This window comes from Pipra filicauda, unplaced genomic scaffold, assembly GCF_003945595.2.
Source record: "Pipra filicauda isolate LSUMZ 115617 unplaced genomic scaffold, ASM394559v2 scaffold192_size1418226_pilon, whole genome shotgun sequence".
Taxonomy (NCBI): Eukaryota; Metazoa; Chordata; class Aves; order Passeriformes; family Pipridae; genus Pipra; species Pipra filicauda.
Window position 1 is genome coordinate 1,321,836 of NW_024104301.1, and position 21,450 is coordinate 1,343,285.

A 21,450-nucleotide genomic window follows, 5' to 3' on the forward strand; every position below is an offset into this window, starting at 1 on the left:
AGAAAAGGAATTGTTTGAACTGTGCTGGGGAGCAGAAATCTGATGTGTTCCTATGTCTGCGCCTACACAGACTGACTTTGTACCAGTGTCATCTTCCACTGTGCTGCCACATGAATCGCTCTGGCTGAGGAGCTGCAGCTTCCTTTCACCATTTCATAATGATGAGCAGAAAATAAAACTGAGGCAGATATACAGTCAAGAACAAAGGATGGAGCAAAAGGAAAGAAGTCAGGAGAAATTCAAGTCATTCGAGACAGAGCTGGAATATTTCATTATACAAGAGAATCCTGACTGTCACACAAAGGAGCCAACGAGGAAAATAAAAGAGAATCAAGAGCTATCCCAGCTCCCACTGAGCAATTCTTTTTCAACAGCACTGGGCAGTCATTTTTATGCTCTGTCTCAGCTTTTGTGAGATGAGGATAACAAGTTTTTACCTTGCTCAGAATGTGGCTGTAACAATCTCCTGGAAATACTGTAAAATAGCACATGTAGTTTGTACTTAAAAAAAATTACCCTGGACATCATCGCATTCGGGGGTTTCAATTTTATCCATCAGATCATTGGAACTCCACTTGGTTATTTCTTTCGGGAACATTTCCTCATTGTCAGACAGGTCCTCTTTAAAAAACAGATTTTTTGAGAGTCACACACACAAAAATATGTACACAGACAAGAGCACAGAACAGAGTTTTAAATAAAACTAAGGCCCCATAACTCTATGTTATCTATAAACATTTGGATGGCTTAAGTCATAATAAACCGCAATACTTTACCAGCTTTTGTTACATAGAAACCAAACCATCTTTTGAAAAGTAAACAAAATGTTTTAGTTGCATGTGTCTAACAAACAGAACTCCTAAAGCATGGACAAAGTAACATGGGTTTTTAATGCTACCATCTCAGGTACCAAGCTTGCCCTTTTTCTTGCCAGTCTTTCTGATGGTGCTAAAGCAGCCAGAATGCTCCTGTACAGGACAAAGCAAGGTTTGTCACTGGGATCCTCCCAGACCTGTTTGAGAGCTCTGGGATGTCTTTGGGGGAAGCAGGGACAAAGATCACTGTTGTTAATAGGACCAAACACCTAAAAAGGCAGGAGCAGTAAAGGAAATGTGAACTCCCCAGGCTGATTTGCTCAGGAGATGAGATTTGTTTGATCACACTGATTACACTTGTCTGCCATTTTCCTCCTACTTCAGGGTCTTTTCAATCCCCTGGCTCAGTTCAACTACAGTTGATAAAGAATAAGGGTCTTAAAAATATTATGTTCCCAGAAGTGTAATTAAAATGACAGTGTAATACAAAGGAGACACTCATCTTTCTCTTTTCCTTTTTTCCATTGAGGATGTATCTTGTACTGTTACGAAGGTTAAGTGCCTTCTAATTTATTTATTGTTCTGTGCTTAGTATTTCTTTCCTGAAAATTTTGAGCTTGTAAATTTAATAAAGAGTTATAAATGTAATAACAGCAGTAATTACAGATGTCTTGCAGATCTAAAAGCTGTAATCTTCAGAGTCCCAGACTAGGATTTCCCCTTTCTTACTGCTGTACAGTTACTAAAATAATTAGTTGGAAAAATCCTACAATGGGGAACCAAAAGATTATGAAATATACTCATCTTTTCAGGAAATCTGAGTAATAGCTTAAAAACCAAATTATGTGAAGGGGATTTAGTGCAGATCCAAGCAAAGGCCGATTATTTTTAGGAGTTTCTATTTCAACTTTGACCATAAAAAGAGAGCAACCTGGAAATTTTGCATCAGCATGCCATTTCCTTTTTCAGCTATGGAAAAAATCTGAGTAAATCCCAATTTCCCTGCACAAGGCAGTGTGGAGCTACCTGTCCAGAGCAAGTGGAAAGACTCACGTGCTGGCAGAGAATTAAGAGGACAATTGTACTCAAAGCTCCTCCAGCAACTTCATCTAAATATTAAACTTAATTCTTTGAGAGGTTTAATTACAGCCCTTACTGCTGCTCAAGTGATCCCTGAATGGGATATTACTCCCATTATTAGCATTTATTACAGGATAGATATTCGATATTACTGCACTTGTCACTATCTTTACCAGAGTGCGGCAGTGAATGAGGGTGAGTGGGAAGCTGGAGACAAGGAATCTTCTCGGGCTCGGGTTACGCCCACTGCACTGTGAGGAAATGTGTGTTTGGGAAGCACTTCTGAGGAACCCTGCTCGGTGTTGACTCACATCCTGATCCGTGCCAGTTCCCATGGCACCGATCCTGCAGGATGAGCTGCAAGCAGAGCTTCATCCCTGTTCTCAGAGCCGGAGCTGGGACGTGTCATCTGCAGGCCAAGGGGCATCAAGAGATCCCTCCCAGGGACAGGGTTGTGTTCAACTGCACACACATCAAGGCTTTGATTCCTAAACCAAAATCCCACCAGATTTGAGCATGCTTTTCAGCCCAACTGTGTGGATTGCAGAGGACAAACTGTACGTACACGGAGACTCGCTGCTGCAGGAGAGGAGCTGCTTCTACACTTAGCAAGCTCCTAGAAGTATTGCAACAGAGGTGCACAAGGCTCATTTTTGTTAATTCCCCCTCCCAGGCCTGTTAGGAGCATGCCAGGGATTCCCTGGGGCCCTGGATCCCAGGCAGAGCCATCTCCATCTCAATTCTATTACTGAGTAATTAAAGTGGCAAAAAGCAGTGGATAGCAAGGATGCCGTTTCCATGGCTCACTCCTCTTCTCTTGCACTTATATTGCCACAATAAATCCCTTGCATACTTTGTGTAAATGCTACATAAGTTAATAAATAGAGACACTTAAACTAAGTTGGCCCTTCTTCCAGGCACGAGACACACGTTCATCCCCTGACTTACACGTGTCCCAGCCATTTCAGCCGCTACTGTACAAGTCACTCCACTAACATGCCATTTCCCACCACAGAATTTGAGATCCGTGCCTAAATACTGATGGGAGAGCTCTTCTGGAACACAGTACTATCAATTTTTGGAGACTGAACTTTAGCTGAACATCAGTGAAATCGAGCTTTACAAAACTGGGGTGTCATTCTTCTAACAACTGCATTTCACAGAAAGGTCACCAACTTCATCAGCACATATTGCACATCTCACTTCCATCAAACAAGCTGGGAGAAGAGTCCATCTGTTGTCAGTAGAGATGGAGCCCTTCACGCTTAAATTTGCATTAACTACCACATACAAAAAGAGTGCAGTGGAACAAAGCTTCTCCACACACACATGCACAGAGTAAAAAAAAAATAACAGCTTTCTCTTAATACAGGTAATCAAAATTACTTTGAGGATTCTGGAATCAACACTGATTAATTCTGGCACCTGAAGTACCTCGCTGCATTCACTATTGTATTTCTTGGAACATGAGAATAAGGAGTTAATAAAGGCAAATTTGGGTTTCTTCAGGTCCAGACAGGATAATTAATCATACCTCTTACTGATTAAAAAACAAATTAGAAGAATAATCAGTCACAGTGAATCATTAGGACACACCCACAGCGCAGTTACTATTGTGGATTTTACCCACACTCATTTGCACAACATAAAATACAGCTCCAAGGGCTAAGACTGTTCAAGATCCCTTCAAACAGATCAGAATCTGAAATGTTGCTGTGTTAAATGTAAGAGTCTGCTGGGTGATGCTGGAAGAAGCTGCACCGTGTCATGGTGAGAAAGGAAAAGACTTCAAAGCAGAAAGTCTCGCTTCCTTCCCTGCTCACCCCCCACCCTCATGCCTTCCACTCCCTTACCCCACCATTTCAGGGGAGAAATGATGGTGATTGAGGCTCCACGTACCATGTGCATCAAAGAATTCATCATCTGAGCTGTCATCTGAATCCCTGGCAATGCTCTGCATCCTCCACTCGGAGATACTATGGCGCGAGGGACTTGCTGGAAAAAACAGAGAAGCCTGATGCGATACGCTACAGCGGCAACACGGAGAGTTCCCAACATGATCTTTGCTGGAGGGAGAATCATGTGTTCTCTATGAAAATTCCCTGCTGCAATATTAAAAACCCTAAACCCCGATGATGCTGGTGTGATGTCAGTGTACCGCTTTACAGATCCTGTCTGTTTACTGTTGTTGGAACCTGCCAGCAAGATGCTACATTAAAGCAAGCTGCTGCTTGGATCACTCTTCTGCTATTTTGAATGGCAGCTATTTATAATTGTTAGTAGGACGTGTAAAATCAGCTGGGTTTTAAAGTTTGCAATTAGGAAGGAAGCAGGCTGATTGGAGGCTTTCTCTGTGCCTCTCATCAGCACACAGACCGTGCCTCTGCTTCGCTAACTTTCGGGTGGGTAGCTAAGCAGAGCAGCCTGGAGAGAAATAATCTGTTTTCTGGAAGGAAATTGCTTCCACACAAATTGGATTAGAGATCTATTTAAACTTTAAACTTGAATGATTTAAACAACATGCCATGCAACTACTTCATCGGGAGCTGTCAGAGCACGGTCCTGACAGAGTGAGGAGAAACCCAACAGTCCTTTGGGTGCCGTTTGCCCTCCTGTTCTCACACCTACCTGCTCCCTTTCACTTTACCCTCCAGAGTTCCCTGTGCCAAATATAATCATATTATGGCTTTTTTCTTGTATTTTTTTCAGATATAATTTAGCAACAGTCCAGCCTGAGCTCTTCTGGGCTGAACTTGTCACAGATCAGCCGCCTGCTGAAGGGAGCACTGTCCAGAGAACGATGAGAGAGAGGGTTTCTCCCCTCGTGCCTGTCACACAGTGCACACAAAGCACTTGCAGCAGCCACCTAACCCAGCAAAAACCTGAGGAGACTGACAAATTCTCATTTAGCATATGCAAGACACTGAAACGCTCTGGTGACTGTGACAGCTGCACGAGCACTTTCACGCTATTGTTCCAACAGCGTTAAATATACAAGTAAAATTCTTCTAATTTTTTATCTGGTTGTCAGATGGAAAGAGGAGGGAGACCCTGTGCAGAGTCATCTAATTGCAGCTCAGCAGCCCCCAGCACCCACCGCCCACCTCTCGGGGAGCAGCAAGGAGGAGGCTGGCAGAGCAGAGCTAATTCACGCCGGAGTGACGTCAAGGCACTCGCATAATAGTGGCTAAAAATAGAGCATATAATAACATATGGAATGGTGACAAGGGTCCTGCTATCAGAAGTCTCACTTGGGTGGTAGGGAAAGGACTGAGATCTTTGGGAGAAAAGGCATTTTTTTCAGCTGGAGGTGGCAGCACATCGCGACAGCCCTCCTTGCTTCCATATGGTAATATACTGCCAGCGTGGAGGAGGATTAAAATATCTGCATGACGTACTTCCCAGAACATCACCATTAATTTCTTTCATTACTTTTTCTTGTAAAAGCTGAGACATTCTGCAGTTGAAAAGAAATTCATGCTTTGCTCCCAGTGAAAACCTTCTAGTGAAATACTGAGAGGTCTGAAAACTCCAGCTCCCAGTGAACATGGCAGCAGTGGAAGAGGGGGTTTGTACAAAGAGCATAATGGGAGATGGGTGCATCAATATAAAATCCTGGTGCAGGCAAAGTAGCCAGCATTTTTATCTTTATGCAGTGATTTATGAAGCATCTGGTAGGTTCTTCCCTGGGGCTCACTCGAGTGAGTCATCGCAAGGTAAAACTACTGCTCCTCTCTCATTCACCCCGTGATGAAATCAGTGATGGAGTGGGAAATAAAAATGGAGACTCAACTCACAATATTTAGTGCATATGAGAGACAGAGAAGCTTCACTCACCCAAATGTTCCCTTCCACCGTCACTGAAGAAATTCTGCCCCTTGGGGTTTTCAGAAAAATCAAGACTTCTGTTTTTCCCTCTTGCAGTGAGAGCTGCTATAACCCTGTTAACCAGCTGTGCTTGACTAAAAGGAGAGGGAATTGCTGAGGGTTCAAACCTTCTGGCTGTAACTCACTGGGGATTCACCCCTTTGTGTGGTGAATGGTCTGAGGAAGGGAAAAGTTCAGTACAGCAAAACAAGGTGACTGCCAAGGGAGAGGGGAGGGACAAAATTCAGGGCTCAAAGCTGAGTCCTTACAGGGCATCCACAAGGGAGCTTTAACATCAAAATCCTGAAATCTTCCTGAATGGTGTTTCAAAGGGAATATAACTGTGCTCCATGGTCCCACCTAATCCCAGGGTGAGGTGTCATTTCCAAACAGCTACTGCATGTCATCACCAGAGGAAAGCAGCAGCTGCCTTTTGGGGTTCCTGTCTCAATCTCCACAGTAGCTGAAGAGGTGCTTTGCTGTGTGAGCTACACTGCAGCATCCACGGAGCCAAACACCCTTCTGAAATGAATAAATAACCCTGGCCAAGGAGCACTGTGACATAATGTACCTACTGTGATACAGCAAACAAGCAGATATATCCAGGGAGCATCACTGAAGGGCTCATGGGTAGCAAGAACTCTCTCTCTGCACTACTGGCTGTCTTCTGACACTCCACACTGCCAGCCAGCTCCTGCCTGCTCCTCTGTGGTGTTTTCATAGTTTCTCTGCTTTTGACATTGGCAAGAACTCTGCCACGTGACACTGAGTCACAGTTATGGGATGACATTCTCAAACCCAAAACAAGCCACCTGAGAAGACTGAGCCTGTGACACCAGCAGAAAAGGCCTCTGAGTTAACAGCACCCACAGGAGAAAAACACGTTGTCCCAAAGGTACCCGACACAAGGAGACGCAGTCTGACCTCCCCAAAGCCCAACCTCCACACAGTTCAGAAGAGCAAGTCATCTTACCTCCTCTCTTTGAAGACCGTGAGGACTTGGAAGAGGTTGACCATTGCTTGGTGAGCGACCTCCCAGAGGCTGGTTCACTGTTGGCAGCAGAATCCTCAGTGTCAGCAGGTGAAACTGTGTTGGCTTCCACTTCCTTCTCCCCAGGAGTGTCTTTGACACCGTGCTGCTCGGGGTCACTTTCCCCGCAGAACTGGGCCATTTTCTGAGCCAGCATCAGCTGGGCCTCCTTCTCCAGCCGCCGGATGTCCTCGATGGTGAGCCCGTACCACTCGTCCTGCCAGCACCACGCCTGGCGGTGGGCTCGCACCATGACCTTCCGCAGGCCTGCAAAGGCAAACACCCCTGTCACCAGGGCTACAAATGGCAGGATTCAACATGTTCCCTTCCCAAAACCTCAGGACACTGTGGCCAGGATATTACAGCGACATCAAACCCGCAACGCTGCAGTGAAGGACCTTCACACAGGCAGGGTGGCAACTCGGTCACTTTGTGTGCTTTATCTCCTAAATTCTTGCTAACCAACCATGCACTGCGAAATTAGACAAATCTTCTGTGACTGTTTTTAACTAGGGAAGGGACTTCCTAATTCTGGATTAAGGACTTTGTCCCCCTGTGAGTGCCTGCTCTACTGAGGAGGAGCCACATACAGACTGTAATTGCAACCCCCTGGAATTTCTGGCAAGTTGTAACATTTAGATCCAACCTTTAAAGGCAAGTATGTTCACAGACAAAAAAAAAAAAAAAAGCCAGCATCAACAACAAAAACCCACTGATTTTTTTTTTTTAATCCAGAAGAGTTTCAAGTCATTCCTTGATGAACACTACACAGCCCACCCCAATTGTTACATGACAGAAGCACATCCCACACCAGCAGTGTTAAGCCTAAAACCTTTCCTTTCCTTGGAAACCTGGTTTCTGCACCTGATTTCTATATATCAGTGAAACGGCATTATAAATATGAGCTTCTGAGATAATGGGATAGAAAGCAAAGTAAGGGAGAGAATAAAGATGCTTTATTTTGCAGATACCATCTGCCTTCTGCTGTAGGGGAGAAACAGAGTGAGCAAAGCCAATTTAAAATATTTCAATGTATCACATATCTGAAAGGAAGAAATGCCTCAGTATCAACACACAATGCACCTAACCAGGCAACAGATGCTTTCCTCAAGAGTTAGACTCACTGGTCAACATCGCAATACCACTGAGACTTTTAAAACATTATAGTCACTTAGGTTTTTCACCGATACTATTCCTTAAAAGTTCACAAGAGGTCAAAGCTCCAAACTGTTATTTATTGTAGCACACAGCAGTAATGGTGCTTTAAAAGCTTCTGTAAATACTGACCAACTGATTTTCAGGAGCCCTTCTGAAAATACATACTTAGTCAATATTGTCCCCCCTTTAATGACTGGGAAACTGAGGCAGAGATGGGCTGAAGGACATGCCAAAAGCAGCAGTGGGATTTGTTGTCAGTGGTATTACAAGATAGAGAGCAATCAATGAGCTACCTTGAAACCATTCAGGTTTTGGGAGCTGCAGATCAAGTTCCCTAAACACCACCATGAGGAAACACGTCCCTCATAAGCCACCCTCCACCTCCAGGAGCACAGCCAAAGTGGGATGGTGCCACTGTGTGCAGGCTTTCTGAGGTGTTTCCAGCAACATCTGCTTCACTGTTATACAAAAAATTTTAGATCTCATTACTGTCACAGTTTCTATGATGTTCAGCCTAAATATCCCTTTTGTTTTCAGCAATCACTTCTTTTGGTTTGTTTTTTTTTTGTGTTTGTTTGTTTGTTTGATGGCTTTTTTAAACAAACAAAGAGCGTATTTTTATGTTTATCTCCTTCCAGGTCTGAGCACTTTATTGTCTGCTCTGCTCTTTGGTCAGTTCTTAATGCCACCAGCCCTCCCAAGCCAAGCTATCAAGAGGAAATGGCTTCTGAGATCAGCACTAATGTTGTGGACCAGCGAAACCTGAACTTCATTTGCACAGTAAGATTAAATTTATCAATATTTGATGCATTTCTCTGCCTGACTTTCAGAAGGGAGCTCCCTGTGGGAGAGGGAAGTATGAGCCAGCAGACTGCAACCTTCTGGGGGCAGAACAAGCAACTTAATTGTGTTCAGACTTAGTCGAGATTCAGAGTTATTTCCCATATCAGATTACTTTTCGCAGAACTGCAGCAGGATGTTTTAGCCTCTTCACCTCCTGTTATGATTGACAACCAGCAGAGCTTAACTACGAAGATTAAACTCCCATCACACCCACACTGAAAGCCAAGGGAACATTTCTCTCCCTCTAATTCCCTAACACCACAACCATCCTTTGGACTTCCACATCCAAGATGTCCACTTCTGCCTTGCTTGGAACACCTTGAAAACAGACTGTGATCAGACACAGAAGTGAACGTCCCCCTTGCTCTCATCCCAAGACTTCCTCCATTCCAGGACTCAGCAGGCTCCGCTCATGCTCCCGGATTCAGCCTTGATCTATCAGTGCACCAACTCCTCAGAAATTCTCTGTGTAGAGGCATGGATGCCACCAACCACATACTTGTGTTTTATTGGACTAACATCACAGGGAACATGAAAACCACTTGGGGGTAAAGAAAAAGTCTCTTGAAGTTCCTCTCTGCCTCCTCAGATCTCAAAAAAATCGCCTGTACTGCTTCCTGCCAACCCACAGACCTCCTCGTGTGCCCTGCTCACACTGCTTTGATTAGACATCCCAAATCATCCTTCCTTAAAACCTTGTTCCTTTGAAAATAGGATGGCACTACAGGGCTTCACAGCTGTTATGCCTCTACCCCTCCAGGTTAGTCATGAAGTCAAAAAGACAGATTACTTTCCCAGCCTCTGGCCTTCACTGGGATGTGCCATTTCTCTTCCTTAAACACAGGGAGAAAACCTGGAGGAGAATGAGGTTGTGTAGGTACAAAAGAAATGGAAAAATAAAACTCATGGCTTGGAGAGAAAGTCTTCAGTGTTAGGGAAGAGAACTTGAGCAGCTCCTCCGTGCACAGCAGTGAGAATATCACTGATTTCCTGTTCAGCCTCAGCTGCAGCCTTCCAGCAGGCAGGAGGGACACAGGGGACACACTGAGGGCCCCACACAGCTACAGGAGTTCAGGAACCAGCTACTAATGACTGACCTCACTTGTCCAGACACTGCTTCCCTCCCTGTGCAATGGAAAAAATCAAGTCTTAAAGCATTTTTGCATTTTTGTAGCTTTAAAGAAAAAAAAAAGCAAACAAACAAGAAAACCACACATGCACAAACATTCACATGCAGACTGATTTCAGAGTACCGGTCACTGTGCATTGATTTAATTATAACATTTCCCACTGCTCTGTGGAGAGAGATCATCTGTGAAGAGTTGAGCAGGGTGCAAACATGTAAATCACTTGGCTTTCAGCTCACCACCTGAGAAGCTGGTTGCAAACATGAGGTGTTGACTCTTGTAAATGATTTGTGGTGTTGAACTTCATCATATAAAAGGAAGTGCAAATGACCATGAGACAAGCCAGGACAGAGAGGAGTCTTCATCTGAATTTAAAAAGCTTTGGTCTGTAGTTCTGGGTTTGCTTTTCAACGTGAAGTAAAAATAGTAAATGTAACAAAAACTCAATGCAAAAAAACCCTCAAATAAATCAGAAAACTCACCAACAAATCCTGCTCCAAACCACCTCAATATCCATATAAAGCAACTGTTCAGATATCTATTGATTCTGTACCCAGTGGCAACATCCCAAAGCATTTTATAACACACTTTCACAGTTTCCTGGCAGCAAGTAAAGGATGCCTGATTTTCCCTGTGCAACACCATTTCCCTGACAGTCACAACAGATCCCATAACCTTGTCAGTAGGTTCTGATTGTCTGGAAGTACCCCATCAAAGGCCGCCTGCAGTTACCTCCTTGCTTCCCTGCCCTCTCTTGCTCAGACCCATCACAAAGAAAAGCCTGTGGTCACATCCACATTATTCCAACTGCAACCTGCCTCCCCCTGGAAAGATAAAACTCTAACTTTGGGCTCCAACAGGCAGTGGATGACCTTAGTCATTCGAGTGCTTTAGTGAAGCAAAAGTTCTGCAAAAGTACTTTCTAAAACCACTTCATCACTGTGCAGCAACTTGGGCATATTTAGCCTAAGATACAGTGGCTTAGACAAAGCTCCAGTTACTGGGATGGAACACACTTTGCCACAGTATATAATTAATAACCCATACACAGTCAACACACTTGTTTAACAACAAAAGACTCAGAGCCCACGTGCACCATTAGGAAGCAAGTGGGAGCAGAACATTATGCAGTGCCAGTCCAATTAAACTTAAAATCTATGGGAAAGGAGTAAAAAAGCATACAAATATTACAGCCAAGTAGACTAATAGCCCACAATCACAATTTTAGTCTGTGTCTTAGGCTGTCAAAGCACTGAGTAACTGTCCAATTAGTCATAGGAAAGAATGGCTGTTGCACTCAGTGCGACTGAGAACGTTTCAACATCATCCCCCAGAGTTACTCCCTCTGTGCTCAGCAGCCTTTCCACATTGTACAATCCATCCATCACTTACCTCAGACCTGTTCTTTTTTCAACCCATTCTCTAATTTTAGTTTGCACCACTAAGTTCTGCTCCCCTCCTCGGGCAGAGTTTGGATCCTGCTGTTTGCTTCTGCCTCTGTTCTCTTGCCGACTTGGTGACCCCACACAGAGCTGGCTGGTTCTCCAATAAATAAATCTGCAGGGCTTAGGAACAGAGGAGCCAGGAGGAAAATGCCAAGGAAGGAGGGGCTGAGCCACCAGAACATATCTGCCTCCTGGGAGCTTGGTCCACCATCAGCTGTACAATGCACAAAGGTCTCCATCTGCTTTTGATCACCAGCTGAAAGCCCCAAACTGGGATCAGCATCTAAGCCTGGTCAGTCCTGTTGTAGCCACATCCTTCCAACTTCAACACCCACATACCTTGCTGGCTGTGGTACAAATGCTGTGGCACTTTGCCCACTCACTGGGCAAATGGCTTCCCCACGGCTCTCCCAGGGCAGGGGGAGACCACGCAGCTCCTGTAGATACCCAAAGCTTTTGCTTTCACTTTTCACTCACTCTACTTTGTCTTGCCTTAAAGGCTTTTCTGATTTTATGCATCTTAACCACTTTGAAAAACAGTATTTGCCATCATTATAACAGAGTGGAAAAGCTTTTGAAAGGCAGACAATGAGCTGGCTCTGCTCTCTGCAAAACCTCAATCAAGAGGGAAATGGCAGGCAATCTTTCACAGAATACAAAAGAAATGTTTCTAAGGGACCACAGTTTAATCTATGCCAAACACCTCTGAACAACTGGAAGAGTCACGTGCTGCTTTTCCATTTAACAGATACAATGGAGTTGTTATTCTGCCCTCGTGTTTTCCAGCATACACTAAATTAACCCATGTCACCGAAACGTCGAGGGAGCTCATTGCAGAGAGGCACTTGTAATACAGCCTACACAGGTAAAACTTCCATCTGTGGGTAAAGGAAAAGCAAAGGAGTTTTAAGAAAACAACCTGTGAGCATTCAGAGAGAGGTGAACACCATTCTCCACTGCTCTATCAGTGTTTTCCACATTAACTCTCAGGAGCATATGACTGTAAAGAGCTATAAAATTACTTATGCTACACTCAGGCACTTCATGGAAGATTTGCTTATCAAAAGGAGAGTTGTAGAGGTCACGTAGGAGGATTTACTGTGTACAGAAAGCAGGTACCATCCTCTACACAGCCCTTCTTTGGGCTTCTCTTTGCCAGAGCACAGCCATAGCTCTGCCTTTTTTTTTTTTTTTTTTGAGATGGAAATGCTTCTTTAACACACTCTTTAGGTTTTTCACCTGGTCATAGATCCTGTCGTTTGTGGCAAGGCTCACAAACTATATCAGCTGTGTTACAGATTTTCTGCAAAGAACAAATTACTGCCAGCATTGCCACCACTCAGTTACTACACAACCAATTCCTCCCTAAAAGCCCTGACCTAAGAATGATGGATCCTTTAGAGCAGCACATTTAGTCACAACTCAGAGCTGTCAGTGACCCACCACAGGTAACAGCACAGTGATGTGCAGGGAGGGCCCTGAACATCCCAGAGATGTATGGCCACACAGAGACCCACAGGCCCTGTCACAAGGCAGGTAGAAACTAGAGATGCTCCAGGAGTGGTTTTCTGGAACCACTCAGGTCTCAGGAGTGAAGCTCATTTCTTTAGGCAGCCCTTCAGGATGGATTTTGGTCACAATAAGGAAAACTGGCAGATTTTGAAAATGATCTGGCAAGTTTAACAGACAAATCCTTATCTAAAAAAAAAAAAAAAAGAGAATGCAAGATCTTGCCTACACAAGACTTGAAGCTCTTTCAGTGGGTACACGTGCTTTGGATTTGTACATACCACGATTATAAGTGATAGAATAACAGGGTTTTGTCTGAGCTGACACACAGAGTCATCAGATCTGAGACTCTCACAGACATGTCTTGGGATATGATGCATTGCACACACCTCACCTCTGTGTTCTGATTCAGAAACAACATCAAGGAGCTGACAGTGAACTTTGCAGGGCTACAAATGCTCACCAACATCGTGGATAAACCGCTCAATCTTCGACTGCATCCCCCAGTATCTGAACTCCACTTTACACAGTTTGTATGCACACATGATGGGGTATTTCCCAGGGTTGTTCTTGTACTCTTGAATCCAATCTTCTGAGAGGGGCCCTCTTTTAGTCTTTACTGATTTATACAGCTTTGGATCCTCCTCAGCTTTGTATTCATGTGGAGGGATAGGATCCTTAACAATATCAATAGGATCTACAGAAAGAGAATGAAAACAGTAAGACCTTTTCTATTGCTGGACAAAAGAAGAAAACATCATTTTTCATGAGTTATCTCTGTTTTACTAAGTACCAGAAACACTACAGCAATTTAGTTTCTTTTTACTTACACTTAAACAACTGATATTTTAATTGTTTATACACTGCTGCTGGGCAGAGATCAGCTCTGCCAGAGGAACGAGCACACACAGTTCCTGCAAACAGAGGCTTTGCTCCAAATAGATGTTTCTGCCCACAGTGGCTGCAGATCCACTCTGGCAGCTCTGCACACTCCGTCTTTCCAGCTCCATAAAGATCTGTTGCACATTCCATCTTTCAGCTTTTCTAGTATCACTCACAGTGCTCCAGTTGTCTCATCCAAGACAGTTAAATACACCTGCCCTGCTATGGAATAGGCACTACCCATGGAATATCCATCAAATGAGGGTACTGGGAACTCCTCACCTGCTATTGTTAGACCAGATGTACTGAGGAAGGCAGAAAACTTAAGTCCTAATTATCAATCCAACAGTGGAAAAGTGGAAACTGGGAGTGCAGTGAATGAACATATTTTAACGATCGGCAACCCCCACCCCAGAGCTCTGCAGAAGCATCTGAAGTTTGGATTGAAGGGCGGGATCACACTTCCCAAGGAATGACAGCTCTGCTGACACCTCCCAGGGAGGCAGCATGGCTCAAGCCTGTTTGTTCAGCACTGCAAGCCTGATTAGACAGGCTCAGGAATGAGGCCAGTCTACAAAACAAAGGAGTCGAAATCATGTAACTGCTCAGGGTTATGGCCCTGTCCCACAAGGCTCCAGGAGCCACACAGCCTCAGGATGTCCTTTCCCTGGGCTGCCAGGACTCAGCTCCAGCTTAACACTTCTCCAGCCTCAGCAGTTCCAGAGCAAGGGATGTTTCCATCCCAGGGACGCTTCAGTCCTGCATGGCTGTCATTGCCAGCACTCTCTGTCACACAGCCGAGTCTCCGGAAAACACCATGGGCATGGACCAGGATGGAATGGCAGGACAGAGGAACTGCTACAACACTTGTCATTCTCTGCCTTTTTATGATGTTGCCTTTTGCCTTTAGAAGTTAATTTTCTAAGGCCAGCTGAGAAGCTGAGTATTAACCTGCACGAGGACAAGACTAAAAGAGAGGGAGCAAAAACGAAATGCACCTTCCTGCTTCAAAAGTGCAGATAGGAATCATTTCCACATCCACAAGGGAGCCTCACAAGTATACAGCAATATTTTTACAATTACACAGCAATATTTTCCTCTTCTCTGGTTATTTCTACTTATTACCCCCAAATTTATTAGATGTCTTACTCCTCTCTGGAGCTGCATAAATAAGATGGAAAAGCAGCAGCTTCAATTTACAGATGGGGGATTCAAATTATTTCCATGTGATTTACATCAAGCCTGGAAGAGAACCCAGGTGTCCTCACTTTACTTGATGTAACCCTACCCACAGTGACACCACAGGGATGTAGGTTTGTGTTTAGCAGGGATGGAAAGGTAGATAGGACACACTAAGCCAAAAAAAAAAAGCCAGAATGAAAGAAAAAGAAAAAGGCTATTTACCTAAAATAGTTTGCCTTTTTTCTGCAGCAGAAAGGTTGAACACGTTGCTATGGTCTCCTGGATCAGTTTTGTAATACGTCTCAATATCAATAGAGAACTTCTCCACAAAAGGACACGTGTACCTGAAAGGCAGAACAACAGCTTAGAGTAAATCAGCCTCAAATCCCAGCCAGCCTTCACTCATGTTTTACCTCAGATATGCTTAAAATACCGACTGGACAGATTAAAGAGATTGTTCTTTAATAACTCCTTAAGACTAGAGCTCACTGGTTTTCAGCAAGGAGATAAATTTTGGGCCCACTATACTAAAAAGTGATGTTATGAAACACATATAAGGACACCCTGGAAATGCTCCTGTGCAAGGAGAAAAGCAAAGAAAAGCAGAGCTCTTGTCTGAAATCTATGGCAGAATAAAATATGGACTGGTTCTGTGCAGCACAGGTTTCCTGGTCAACTGATTGACTCATGAGCATTTCAAGGGAAGAGAGAAAACCTGAGTGGAAGTGGACTTTAATCACTTGAAAGTCAGGCAGCTCCACTATATTCAGTCATTGGCAATGGCCCAATGGCAAACACTGACTCCTCACCTTTCCCAGGACCGATGGCACTCGGAGAGACCAGCTAAAACAGAACTAGGAAACTTTTCCAGGTTTTTTGATAAAAATATGCATTAAAGCCCTTTTATTATGAAAAATGACAGCAATACCAGACTTATAAATCTGGCAAAGTACAAATGCTCTAAACCAGAGCAACTGGCATAAAGGCTGTTTATTCCAGGGTATCTGAAGTCCTCCCAGACAAAATCAGCTGAAACAAGGAGGTCCCAGAGGGCTCCACAGAGCCTCTGGCTCTCTTCCCTCCTCAGGGTGAAAACCATAGGATGTAGGTTTGTTAGATTCTAGCTAAATGACAGAAAGACAGTTCCCAGAAAAGAAGCACCAAATTTATTTATATATTTATTAATATTTTTTCTTCCCCTGTAGAACAAACGAATCCTGTCTTCCTTGACAGTATTCAGCGTGACATCTGTCCCAGCACTGGGTACATTTATAACTTCCCTGAGCTAGCAGATATCTGCAATGTTAAGCAGAACATGCAGTGCAGGATACAAGACTAAAATAAAAACCATTCAAGATTTCCCACGCTTTGATGGACAAAACAGCTCAACATCTTAGAGCAACGAGCCACAAATTCTCCAGCAATGTTTGCAGTCAGCCCAGGCAACGCTCGCGCTCCGGAGATTAAACACTGCCGAAGAATTTTAGGACTTGACCCTGGTTTTTCTAAAGGATATTCCTGGGGAGGGAACAGTGGCTCAGTTTTACCTTGTCCTTGTGTAAGGATAAGCATTCCATGATTCCTCTTCGACTCGCAGAGCTGCCTTGGGCAGTATTGAGCGGAACCAGCTGGGGATGTGCATCCCAATGTGATACACCTTGTGAGTGTATTGCCCGTTGCCTCCTGGCCCATCCACGTAGGGCCTGTTCTCCAGGATCTCCACCCCACTGCCTTCCCCACATGTCTCCTCTCTGCTCTTTTTCTGAAAGGGAAAAGTCTCACACAGTTAATTTTTCCAGGTTATTGTACGTACCAGGCTCTCAAAGCACATGGACCCCGGGGATGGTTTCTAGGACTCATTTGAAACAAAGCATTGTAGCAGCACCCTGGTACTAAGGTTACCAAACCTAGAGATTATAAAGGAAAAATTTAGAGACTCATCTGGCCAACACAGAGAACTGATCCATTAGAAATCTTGTGAAAATTTTGATTTGGATACTAAGTTTGAATGGAGATCTACTGACACCTCAGTTCCTGCTCCTGTAACAGGTTTACATATCACACCCCAAAACTTGGCTCCAGCTGTGAATCACCCAACAGCACAAAAATCTTTTACATCAGCAGATGGCACAGCAAAAAGAGAGCTTGTTCAGCCTGGCACGCTGCTGGTGGTGTATCAGCATGAAGAACTGTACACACACCTGACACAGCATCATCTCAGGCTGGGCATGAGGAGGAACTTCTTTACTGAAAGGGTGGTCAGACATTGGGAGGGGCTGCCCAGGGAGGTGGTGGAGTCCCCATCCCTGGAGGTGTTCAAGAAAGGGCTGGATGTGGCACTCAGTGCTCTGGGTCTGGCTGACAAGGGGGTGATTGGTCACAGGTTGAACTCGATGATCTTGGAGGTCTTTTCCAACCTAAATGACTGTATGATCACAGTGCTAAAGACTATTCTATGACCTAATCCCACAGGATTTGGGGGCTTGTTGCACGTGATCTGGCCTGGCAGCAGCTCTCCCAGAAGAGATTATGCTCTGCTAATTAAGATATTTAGAAGAAACAACCCAAGTTTGCCAGAATGCACATTGCACCCCTTGGCAGCCTCCGAATTTGGGCTTATTTGTTGGATTGTCCTTCACTGAGAAACCTGGCAAAAATTCCTTCAATTAAAAATTTCAGTGCTTCTAAGAAGAGCTAGAGGCAAACCAAATATTTATTAATTTCTAACACACTTCAGCAGATTGGATGATGTATAACCTTCATCATTTCCAAACAACAGATTCATACTGTTAGCATTTTGAGTTCATTGTTTGTATCTGAGACCATAGTACTTTGAAAATTAAGGGGGGAAAAAAGGAATTTTATACCAAGAATCAACAGTGAAATGTAACACAATAACAACTTCTCATTTCTGGCATACAAACAATTCAAAGGATAACACAGTTTAACAGAAAATTATTAATAAGATGCAAAAGATCAGCTTCTCATCTTTTGAAAACAAGATGATAAGCTAACAGAGCTATTTAGAAGTAAATAGCTCTGTTTTTAAAGAGCTTTCAAGTGATTTAAAATTTAAACAGCCATAACCAACAAACCTAAACAACTGACAATCTAAACAGTAAGTTTTTTGTCACTCTAGAAACTGCAATAGAAAAAAATAAAAAAATAGAAAAGTACTTTTTTTACAGTTTGTTTCTACCACTCAGCTGGCAGTTCATTAAAGCACACATCCTCTTCAAACAAATTACTGACTTTCAGTTCTTATATAAGCACTGACCAAGTCCTGTACAAATATTTATGACAATAACATTAAATAATCTTGATGACCCCAAAATCTGGTTAATTCAAAGGTCTTGGAAAAGGCAGTAGCTCAACCAGCACAGTGAATGTGTCAGACAGAAGAGCAGTACAGTATCTACTCTGAACAGTTTATACAAATTATGGAGATCTAGAGTTTTATTACATGGCAGAGGCACATGGAAATCATAAGCAAAGGGAAGATGGGTTCTCTTCATGCCAAATTATCACAGTAGAATTGGACATCAGATGGATTTAAAACTCCATTCTAGAGCCCAATCTATTCTGCAAGTCCTCATTTGGGACCAAAACATCCTGAGCAGTATTACATGCACACACAGAGCCAGCACTGACATTCTCCACTTGGCTCTTCCCTATTCAGCCAGTTTTTAACTAAAATCTCTCTGCATGAAGATGAGCTGCCTGGTTCTCATCCTACAGCTGGAACCCTGATGACCTGCCATGCCAGCCAATTTTTTTTTTTACACAAATACTTCCATAAGGAGCTTTTCCCACATGACCTGGTAACACTGAGGTTCTCAGCCAGAGCTGTCTGGTGATGGGAGATGTGAGGGTGGCACCGTGTTCTGGCCCCAACACTTTGTGAGGAGACAAAGAAGGCAAAAACGCAAGTCCTCTGATACTCTTTGTGAAAGTCAGTTCATATCCCACTTCTGATTCCTGATTTTATTTACTTCTGCACCTGCAGCAGACTGCAAACCCTATTCTGAGAGCAGGGCGTGCTTCCTCCTTCAGCCTTTCCAGGTGACCAACTCCAACCCACAGCCTCTGTCACCCTGTTTCAAATTTTGGCCCTACACATTCCTCCTACTTGTCACTTTATCCACATAAGATGTGACAAGGGCAGCAAGAGCATTTTCTTAGATGAATGTGAAATAAGAGCTGCAGCTCTGCTGACAAAAAAAAAATAATCAAAGATTATATCCCAAACTATCTTTAGAGCCAGGACTTTTGAGTCAGGCCAAATTTATACTCAAAACACAACACATTGCTGGGAAGGATAGTATGATCACAGAGAAACTCCACACGATAAACCCACACAAAGCTGCTTCCCAGCCCTTCACACCCTCATACTTACCAGTTGGCTTGTTGAGAAGGCAACAAGTGAGGTAAGGAAGAGCCAAAAGAGGTTAGATGATGAACAGTACAATTACTGACCAGTCACAAAGACAAAAAGATTTCTTTCTCATATAACAGAAATAAAGACATCAGCCACATTCACTTGAGAGACCAGGATGATACTCTGGGTATAAGTGGTGCTGAGAAAGTGAAGCACTTCTGGGAGTGAAGAGCAATTTGCTCTTCAGCCATAGAGCCTTTTCATGCCCATTGTGACTGAGCCACAGCCTGGAGGGGGCTTGTTACAAGAAGTGGTCTGTAAACAACAATTAAAAAATAACCATTGATTAGGAAAGTATTTGGTGTGAGAAGTGTCTGGCAAGGCCTCTCCAAAGAATATCTGCTGGGGGGGGCAGATGTGCAGGCATTTTAGGATCAGTCTCTCAGGTTTCAGCCTCAAAGACACATGTCCCTGTGAGAAGTAGAGACTTTATTTAGCAGATTTCCTGTGTCATTACTACTCACTACTAACTGACACAGCATCTTCCCTCTATAAATATCTGAGGAATGGTCCCCAACGAAATCAAAGAGTAGCTGACAGCCTTTATATGCAGGTTATCTAAGCCATAATCACAGTAAACCATCTTATATTGTATTACAACAGGAAATCCAGTCATCCCTTTAGAAGTCCCTCTCTTGTGCTGATGACACTCCATGTTCTGCATGGCCCCATCAATAGCTTTTCAGGACAGATGGTGACACAGATCCCTTCTAGCTAAAGTAATAGCATTAAATTACTCATAACAGGGAACCCAGAGAAGCAGATGCACCATGATTAGCAAGAATGCCAGTTACTTAAAGGCTTCTATTAAAATAAATCTCTTGGCACAGCAGCATAGCATGGGACACAGCACATGACCTCAGCACAGCAATCATAGATGAATAATTCCCATGAATGTCATTTAACCACTGGGCAAGCCTAACCCCATTTATCATCTGCCCTTCACAACAGGAGAAAAGCAGCTAGAAACAAAGCCTTCCACTAGCAAAGGCAGGTTGGACAGTTCTTAGATCTTGCATTTCCTTTCCCAGTCAGAAATGTTCCTCCCCACCAGTTTACACAGAGTTTACATCCTGCAAAGCCTTAGTCCAGCAAACCACCTGGCACAGCTGAATGGCACCAGGTGACTCAGTGCAACTTGGATGTTGTTCTAGGGGGACACAGCTCCCTAAAGGAATGATGATGGATGGCAACAGAAACCCACACGACCTGAGGAGTCTCACCACAGCTGGAGGAACGGCACTCACACCAGAATGCACAATGCTGGATGAAACAGTCAGGATGTGGCTTACTGGATGAGCTGGAGAAATACAGAAGTTAGCCTGTGTAAACTAAGCTTGGCTTGTAGTGTTTTGCTTTTGGTGAATTAGAAGAAAAAGCAGCCCCATAAATCAACTCAGAAGAACACCAAGAATATTATCCTAAACCAGAATCCTTCTCCTTGTGTTCCAGCCCAGGCTGCACACGGGCTCAGGTGCATAAGCAGGGAATCTCTGCAAAGCCAACAGCAGCACTGCAAACAGCTCAGGGGTTTAGTTTCTCCTGAAGTTGTCTTCTTTTTATTGTAACTTACTCCTTTGAGCACTGCAATGATACTGCAGAGAACAGTAAAGGTTGCCCGGTGATAATGGGTGATCCAGGCATCGTTCTAGCTTTCAAAAATAGATTATAGCTATAATCTTACCTTGTTTACCACTGATTATTGTTTACAGTACAACCTCTCAATCTAAATAAGTGAGATAGTGGTTACAAAAGGCTGAGATGCTTTAGCTTCTCACTGAAGTTCTCACATCCCCACTGCAATGCAGTTACACGGCGGCCGACTCTGAGGGCCCACGAGAGTTTTGGTTTGAGATTACTCCAATTATGGAGACTGACAGCACTTGACAGACCTATCATCCACAGATAATGAAGACACAAATCATTGTCTGGAAACAATAACCAAAAGATTTCTTTTGTGGTGTTTTATCCTCCAGCTCTCAGTTGGAAACAGGGTATTTTGACAGTCCAGACAAATTCTTCTGGGAGAATGCATTAAAATAACACTGAACTCTTGGGATTTTTTTAGCCCACT

At 43.7% G+C, this 21,450-nt stretch overlaps 1 protein-coding gene across 6 annotated transcripts in view; it reads right to left on the reverse strand.

Annotated features, from left to right (window-relative positions):
• PITPNM2 (phosphatidylinositol transfer protein membrane associated 2) overlaps nucleotides 1-21,450 on the reverse strand; it is a 128,982-nt gene that overhangs the window by 33,527 nt on the left and 74,005 nt on the right. For all 6 annotated transcript variants that reach the window (XM_027739803.2, XM_039380307.1, XM_027739808.2 and 3 more), the window contains exons 4-9: nucleotides 16,486-16,700; nucleotides 15,161-15,282; nucleotides 13,338-13,571; nucleotides 6,736-7,059; nucleotides 3,795-3,890; nucleotides 517-621 (exon numbers count right to left, since the gene is read on the reverse strand). In XM_027739803.2, coding sequence (XP_027595604.1) covers nucleotides 517-621; nucleotides 3,795-3,890; nucleotides 6,736-7,059; nucleotides 13,338-13,571; nucleotides 15,161-15,282; nucleotides 16,486-16,700 — 1,096 coding nt within the window. The remainder of the gene's footprint in view (nucleotides 1-516; nucleotides 622-3,794; nucleotides 3,891-6,735; nucleotides 7,060-13,337; nucleotides 13,572-15,160; nucleotides 15,283-16,485; nucleotides 16,701-21,450) is intronic.